Source organism: Lepidothrix coronata, unplaced genomic scaffold, assembly GCF_001604755.1.
Source record: "Lepidothrix coronata isolate B3197 unplaced genomic scaffold, Lepidothrix_coronata-1.0 Scaffold58, whole genome shotgun sequence".
Taxonomy (NCBI): Eukaryota; Metazoa; Chordata; class Aves; order Passeriformes; family Pipridae; genus Lepidothrix; species Lepidothrix coronata.
In genome coordinates, this window is record NW_016690238.1 from 2,944,270 (window position 1) to 2,952,471 (window position 8,202).

The 8,202-nt window shown below is 55.1% G+C and overlaps 1 protein-coding gene across 1 annotated transcript; it reads right to left on the reverse strand.

Moving 5' to 3' along the window:
* Nucleotides 1–224: 224 nt before the first annotated feature.
* Nucleotides 225–2,798, reverse strand: ISL2 (ISL LIM homeobox 2). Its single transcript, XM_017816926.1, has 6 exons — nt 2,741–2,798; nt 1,593–1,782; nt 1,138–1,397; nt 744–1,027; nt 473–643; nt 225–341 (listed from the first exon to the last, which is right to left on the reverse strand). Exons 1-6 carry the CDS (start codon nt 2,796–2,798, stop codon nt 225–227), a joined length of 1,080 nt encoding a protein of 359 aa, XP_017672415.1.
* Nucleotides 2,799–8,202: the final 5,404 nt, after the last annotated feature.

Here is an 8,202-nt window from a genome sequence, read left to right on the forward strand (position 1 = left end):
AACGAAATAACCAGGGCGGGGACACTCTCTCCGGTCTGGTGAAGGCAGCGAGGATCCCGGTGCTTTTTTGGCCGTCAGTAACATATTTTTTGTTTGTTTTTAAATAAGAATAATTAAAAAACAAAGGCGTTTGTCCGGCGCTCTGGGAGCGGCCCGGGGCCGGGTGTCTCATGCAGGGAGCGCAGGCATGCGGAGGTCCCGCGGCGGCGGGCGGCCGGGCCGCCTCACGTCTCGGCCGGGCTGGGCACCATGCTGTTGGGGGTGTCGGGGAGCTGGGAGGACAGCGAGGTCACGTCGCTGCCGGAGGAGGTGCCCAAGGAGCCGGACTCGGAGAAGGAGACCTGGGGGAGCAGCGGCGGTGAGGGCCCGGCGCGGTCGCCCCCTGCCCCGGCCCCCTCCCGCAGCGCCCGGGCCCGGCGGGCCGGGGTCCGCCCGCCCCCCGCGGCCCGACGGGCGGCCCGGCGCGGCTCACCAGCTGCTGGAAGGCGGCGGGCTGCTCCAGGTCGCTCTGCAGGGCGAACTCGCTGAGCGCCTTCCAGGGCGGCTGGTAGGTCTGGACCTCCACGGCGCTGCCCTGCACGGCGCTCTCGTGGCGGATGGGGCTGCCGGCCACCAGCGGCGTCCCGGTGAGGCCCTGCAGGCTCTGCGGGCACACGGGGATTCAGCGCGACTGCCGCCCGAGCTCTCTGGCCCCGGACCCCCACCCCCAATTCCCTTCCCCGGCGGGGCGGGTGGGCGCTCACCGTCTTGTCGCTGTGCTGCTGCTGCTGGAGCTGCTTCATGAGGATGGACTTTTTCTTGTCCTTGCAGCGCTTGTTCTGGAACCAGACGCGGATGACGCGGGGACTGAGCCCTGTCATTTCCACGAGCTGCTCCTTCATCAGGGCGTCGGGGCGCGGGTTGGCGGCGTAGCAGGTCCGCAGCGTGTGCAGCTGCTTCTCGTTCAGCACCGTCCGCACGCGGGTGGTCTTCTCCGCCGCCTTGTGCGCCGGCGGCCGCGGGACGGGCGGCCGCCCGGGCACCGGCTCTGCGGCGGGCGGGGAGGACGCGCACCGTCAGCGCCGCCGCCCGCCCGGCCCCTGCAGCCCCCCGGACACCTCCCCCGCCCCGCCGCCCGCCCCGACGGGGAGCCGGTACCTGCGAGGTGCGCGGCGGCGGCCGGAGGCAGCGCGGGGCTGCGCGGCCCTCGGGCGGCGGAGCCGTCGGGGGGCGGCCCGTGGTCGGCGCGGCAGAGCAGGTCCCGCTCCCGCAGGCAGAACTGGTCGCCGGGCAGGAGCTGGCGGCCGCAGGCGGCGCAGCGGAAGCACTCCAGGTGGTAGACGTGGTCGCGGGCGCGCATCACCAGGTCGCTGCTGCTGAAGGCCGCCCGGCACTGGGCGCACTTGATGCCGAAGAGCCTGCGGGGATGCGATGCGCCGTCAGGGCGACTCCGGGCGGCGCCGCGGGGGCGGGCAGCGGCCGAGAGTCAGGTTTTCGTTGGGGGAAATTCGGGGGTTTTAAGGGGCTTTTGTGCTTTTTCGGGTTCGGGTTGGGGTTTTTTGCCCTTTCTTTTTTTTTTTCCCCCTAACGAGCGTTGGCGCATTCGGGGTCACCTGCTGTAATCCCGCTTGCAGTAGGCCTTGCCGTCGCGCAGGAAGCATGTGCAGGTCTCGTCCAGAGGCTGCCCGCACTCGGCGCACTTGAGGCAGGCGACGTGCCACTCCAGGTCCGGCGACACCCGCAGCAGGAAGGGGTCCTGGATTCGGCCCCCGCAACCGGCGCACAGGGCCAGCCCCGGCCGCCCTGCCGGGAGCGAGTGGGGCACGGTCAGGGCCGGCCGTGTGCCAGAGCAGACGCCAGCAATTAGGGAAAGGCACTTGAGTTTCTTTAAATCTTTTTCCTTTTTTCTTATTCTGTTTTGTTTTGGTTTTTTTTTCCAAAATAGGAAGAAAAAGAAATAAAAACAGGAACGTGGACAGAAAGGATGGAAACACGGAAAGAGATAAATGAATACAGCCAAAATAATAATAATAATACTTTAAAAAGACAGAAATTTGATGGAGGGAAATAAAGGCAGAAAGACACAGACGTAAAAGTAGAATTTCGGCAAAGGAAAATAAAAACAGAAACACAGAAACGATAAAATAAAGGCTGAGGAAAAATTGAAAGAAAGAAGGAAAGAAGGAAAGAAAATAAAACGGAATGATAGAAAGGAACAAAACCAGCTAAACCCCAGATGGTTAAAACGGGAACGTGGTCAAATGAAAACAGTAAGAGACAAGAAATCAAAGAGACAGAAAGAAATAAAACCAAACAAAACCAGAAGAACAGAAAGAGAAAGAAAGAAACAAAAACGGAAAGAGAAGTATTAATAACAAAAAAAGACAAACTGAAACACGAAAGAGAGAAAGAAAGAAAAACGGTAATACAGGCAGTGAGAGACAGAAGAAAAGAAAGAAAAAGGAGAGGGAAGCAGAGAAAGAAATTGAAAGAGCCGAAAGCAATGAGCTCAGCAGCGCGGACAGCTGAAAGGACAGGCATTCGGTAAGAAACGGGGCCAGAGGGGCCGGGGAGCGCTGGGCATGAACGGGAATAGCGGCACCGGAGTTGCCCCGGGCCGAGCCCGCAGCCCTTCCCGGAGCTGTCAGCGCGCCCGCGGTCCGGCGGCCGCCAGCCCACCCGACGGCAGCGGCGGCGCGGGGCTCGACCGCAGCGTCCCGCACCGCCCGCCCCGGCCCCGCGCTGCGCCGCGCGCACTTACTCTTGGAGGGCTCCCCCATGGCGCCCGGGAGCGGCCGCGGGAGGAGGATGTCCACCATGCGGGCGGCCCCCTGCGCACCGGCAGCGATGCGGGATGCGGCGCCGCCGCTCCACCACTACCCGCGCGGCGCGGGGCGGGGGCCGCGCCCGCCCCCCCGGGCCCGCCCCGCCGGGCCGGCCGTGATGTCAGCGCGCAGCGGCCGCGGGCGGGGGGCGGCGCTGACCTCACCGCGCGGCCCCCGGAGGCGATTGGCGGCCGCGGGAGCGCCCGAGGATTGGCGGCGCCGAACAATGGGCGCGGAGCGGGGCGCGCTCCCCGCGGGACCGGCCCGGACGGGGCGGGCGGGACCGAGCGCCGCGGGACGGGCTCCTCCGCGCCCCGCGCCCGCCGCACCCTCCGACCGCCCGGCGCGGCGCGACCCGGCCCCGTGCGCGGAGGGGACGGCGGCATCGGCGGCCGAGGAGATGGAGATTCATTGTAGCTTTTTTCCCCCCTTCTGTTTTCCCTGTTATTCTTCTTGACTTTTAGTTCGCTTTTTATTTGCTGCTTTTATTTCCCTTTTCCTCTTCCTTCCCCTCTCTTTTGCCTTTTATTTCGTTGTCCCTTTTCCCCCCGTATCGGCGTGCCGCAGGCAGGTGCCCGCGGGCGGGCGCGGCGGGACATCCCGCGGCAGACGGGAAGGGGCTCAAGGCTGCGCGCCCGCGGAGCGGCTCCCCGCTGGGGGCCGTGTGCGGCAGGACCGCCTCGACGGACCCGAACGGGACCGATGGCATCGTCGGGGCCACCGTTCCGGGCAGGAGCCCCGTGATGAGTTGAGATTAGCAGAAAAAAATTAGTATTTTACTGCATTTTCATGCACCTGATCCCGTGCTGTTCCTGCAGCTTAACCTCTCCTGTTGCTTTTTTATTCCTTTTTTCCTTTCTCTTTCCCCCCAGTCTCCATGGGCTTCCTGTGCATTAGCAGGAAAATAGGGAGAGCACTTCAGTGGCCTTTGACTCGGTTTTAAATTGCCGAAGACTTTGCAGCACAGCAGCACGCGTAGCTCAAAAGGTCCAGGAAAGCTTATACATGCTGGAATTGAGATTGCTGCTGTCTTGGGGCTTCAGCCTCGTCCTTGTACTGCACACAATCACCTTTTTAATTTTACACACGGTATTTGACAGGCCTAGACCAACCTGTATGGCTTGGGAAGGACATGGTGATTTTAAATGTTGGCTCGGGAAGGGCAGGCTGGGCTCATTTTTCTGGGAGGAGGGAGGTAGGGTAGGTTTTCCGGCTGAAGCGCTTGTAGTCAGGCGCCCTGTTAGGTGTGGAACCCTAGAAGCTGAGGAGGGGGAGAGGACGATTTTGATAACTGGTGTTGGACTATTTGACCTGTTCTCCCCAGCCTGACTCCAGCCCCTGCTACCCCTTGAGGACCCCAAAAGTTGAAAGCAAACCTTTAAGTTTGTGCAACAGCTGAGGGAGGAAGGAGGGTGGTATTTGGGGTACCCACTTCAGCAGTGTCATCACGGGATTTTGGCATCCCTGCATGTGCAGAGGTGCAGTGTGGCCACGACATCCTCAGGGCAGGGCAGGTCCACGTGTCCCTGCCTGTGTGGTAGTGGCAGGGTGGCCATGGTGCCTGTCCGGGGTTGTGATGTGACTGCTGCCTGCCTTGCCAGTGGCTGAGCTGGGCTGGGAGGTGAGCGGTGTGAAGAAAATTAGAAAAGTTTGACTGGCTCTTCAAACTGGGGTGACCCCGTGGGATGGGTGATGGGAACCTCCACAGCACTGCCATGGCTGTGGGGCAGCACAGTTTGTCCCGTCCATGCCTGGACACCTGGCAGAAGAGAGGGTACAGAAGGGTGACTTCAGCCTGAGCTGGAATCCACAGAGTCCTGAGTGAGTCAGTATGTGCATGTGTTAACAATAAAATGCAAAAATAAAATGTCAGAGTGATAGGAGAATGAGGCACGTCTAAGAATACAGCAGCTTGGCAGGGATGCTCCATGTTGCATCACCCTTTTCCCACTCGAGGGCAGGATCTTCTCTGCTCTCCCAAACCTCCCACCAACTTAGGAAAAAGAAAGGTTACAGCTGAGCCAGCCAAATGTTTCCAAACTGGCACAAAGCTGTGCTGCAGGCACACCTGCAGCAGTAGTACAGAGTAGTGTCAGTACAGAGCAATGTGCCCTGCACACCAGGCAGGTACGTTTGGACTGGACTCACTTCAGGGTCAGGCAGGCAGGAACAGGGTAGGCAGTGCAGCACAGGCACTTTAGTAGAAAATCCGAAAAAAAATTACCTGCCAGGGAAACTCTGAAGCTCCTCTATGTGATGAACAAAAATCTTTAAAATGACTATAGGTACAAGAGGCGTTGAAGCAGCTCGATACCACCATGTTTTACGAACAAGTTAATTGTTGGTTCATTTGAGGGGGGGTAAGGGAAAGCACATCATAAAATCATAGAATAAATCAGGCCAGGAGGGACCTCTGGAAAATTGCTTTCAGGTCACTTGGAACTGCTGGAAGCATTTGCTAGTCAAAGCCAAACGCAATCTCTCCTGCCACGCTGATTGCTCCGTGCTCTCCTCCACCCAGTGTTCAGCGTTCCCGATGGCTTTTGGGGCAATTCCGCTTGGCTTTGGTGCAAGAACTGGCAGGGGCTGCCTGGCCGGGGGTGAGGCCGGCTAAGGGCACTTCCCGCTCTCCACAAGGCAGCTCTGCTTTATGCTCCCAAAGAGAAATGCAAGTTCCTCTAGGAAGGGGAAACGGTAACAATTTTTTTGTTTGCAGCAGATTGCAAAGGCAGTAAATGCTGATTCTTTCAGAGCCAGCCATGGATTAAGTCCATTATAAAATTAAAACAGATGGAACGCAATTTCACTTACATTACAAAAAAGGACAGGAACCATCTGCAATAAGATTTAGCATTGCAAAGCTATTGTTATCATGTTACCATTAAAACCTTTGATGAAGGGTTTTCTTTCTTTCATAAACTTGTTCACATGAAACAAATGTTTTATTTATCCATCTTCCTAAGATAATCATATTTTATTTAAAAAGATGACATCTCTCAAAAAAACCAGCTCTTAGTTCTAATAGAATATGGAAAAACAAAGAAATGTTGTAAAACTCCAACGTTGAACCACTGGGGGCTTTGATGGGGTGGATGCAGCACAAGGAGAATTCCCTATCCATTTTTCCTTGAAAAAACATTTCCTTGTGTTTGGGCACAATGTCTGATACTGAAAATAGATAATTAATGAGATAATGGGATACTGCATGTCACCTCCTGTCCAATGGGATTATCTGATGGCTAATTATGGACAGATTGTGATTAATGTGATTATGGATTGGATATTAATCTGATTCTGGATTGATCTAGTTATGTTTTAGTCTGCTCCAAATGGTTAATTGGATCTGAGATAATAGAAATGCAGCTTGCACCAGATTTTGCCACATCAGTTGATGAAGTATCTTTTGATCTGGGTGGGTTGCGAACAATAAATTATTTACAGCTGTTGAGAAAATGACTCTTCCTTAGAATGTAGTCATTCATTTTATTTTCAAGAGCCTTTGAAAACAAAATCAATATCCTTTCTAAAAGGAGATGTTGAGAAAGGCACGTACATAACTCACAAACAAATGTGACGAAATTAAACAGTGGTTAACCCGGTGGCCTAATGTCTGGTGATGCATTTGAATTGCTATGTGGAGCTTTGGGCTCAATTCTTCTGAGACCAGCAGGGGTTGGGAGCATTGCAGGGGAACAGGGCCCAGCGCTGGGGAAAGTGGTGTTGCACAAGAGCTACTGCCAGCCCTGCTAGTGATTAAGAATCAGCCATGGTAACATGGCAAAGGGAGCCCTTGCCATTTTTTCCCCTCCAGATAAGAAGGGTTCTGAAAGTTCATGGGTGCAGAAAGGACTCATTGGCCCATTTCCTCTGGCCTCCTTCACATCAGACCATGCAATTGGACCCAGTATTATTATTATTATTATTTTTTCCCTCACAGTGAGCCTGTTAATTTATGGTTTACCTCAGTCATGTCTCCCAGAGATGCATCTGGTCTTGATGTCGCCTGCCAGTGCGGGAGAGACTGCTCTGCTCCCCTCATTCCTGCTTGTTAACTACTTTCACTGAAAAGGCAAACTAAGTGTATAGTTTTGGTTCAGCCCTCAGACACTGGATCTTGTTATGCCATTATCTGCAGGATTAAAGGCAATGGTTAAGTTGTAGACTTTGCAGACTTCATCTTAGACTTTGTGGCAGGGCAAGCAGGAGGCACATTAGTCTTTGTCACCAGGTACCCTAAGGTGCAGGTAACTTCACCAGGAGGTGCTCCTCTCTAACAGCCTTTGCAACATCAAAAATCAAGGAGGTCCCAAAACACTGAAAACGAGGCCTAGTGCAGCTGCTGTGCTTACACCAAAGTGTTAGTGACTGAGGTGAAATGGAAAGAAAAAAGGAGACAGCTACTTTCCCTGAAAAGTGCTTGAAGGCGTGGAAAGGGCTGTTCCCCTGGGGTGATTTCGTGGGGTGGCTGTTCCTGCTACTGCAGGAATGGCTTGGGCTGGCATAGTGGGAACACAGTGGCATCTGGGTTCCTTCCCAGCAGTATAATGGGCAGAAAAAGCAGCTACCTGTTTAAAAAATAATGCTGCTACAACCTGGCAGAGAATTTTACACAGGTCTGCCATTAGTGACAAGGCAAGCTGTGTGCAGGAGGAGGGGGGCAGATCACAAAACACCCACTGCAGGTGTCTGCACTGGGAGGGGACCAGAGCTCTCCCCACCAGCATCGCTTCCCTTGTCCTCGGCACAAACCGCCACCACTCCTGGGCAGGGCAAGCTGCCTTCCAAGGTAACCTGAGCCTTTGCTTTCAGGAGGTTATGAGGGTCTCTTTTTGCCTGTGACCTCGGCAAGAAAGAGTTTCTTGAACTCCCCTGGTGATCTTGTTCTCTAGGAATATGCAGCAAATGGGATGAGATGTGGTGTGATGTCGCTCCCTAACTCCCTTGTTACTTGATTGGCACATGGAAATGATTAGCAAGTGAGAGGAGTTTATAAGGAAGGGAAAACACCTACCTGTGGTGGTTTTGTAGGCTCAGTATAAGGAGGAGGGTTGTTTCTGCTATGGGGTGGATTTGGGGTAGCTCTTTTCTCTGTACCCCACTTTGTAAGTAGGACTTGTGGCATTCTCCCCTTCCAGAGGCGGCTGTAAGGCCTCATGAAGACCAGCTGCTGCTCTGAGACATGCAGGTGAGTGGTTGTAAGGTGATCTGGGCAGAGCATTAGGTACCTCTGTGGTGGTGTTCTGTTATAAAGGAACTCCAGTGTCAGACATGTTCAGGTGATTTTTTGTGCCAGTGATGAGGAGGGGCAGAGAGCAGGACTCTGTGGAGACGTGTCCCACCTTGTGTACAACTTGTGGCTGTGGGGAAGGGGGGTGTGTGGGGGACTGGCAATGTCCTG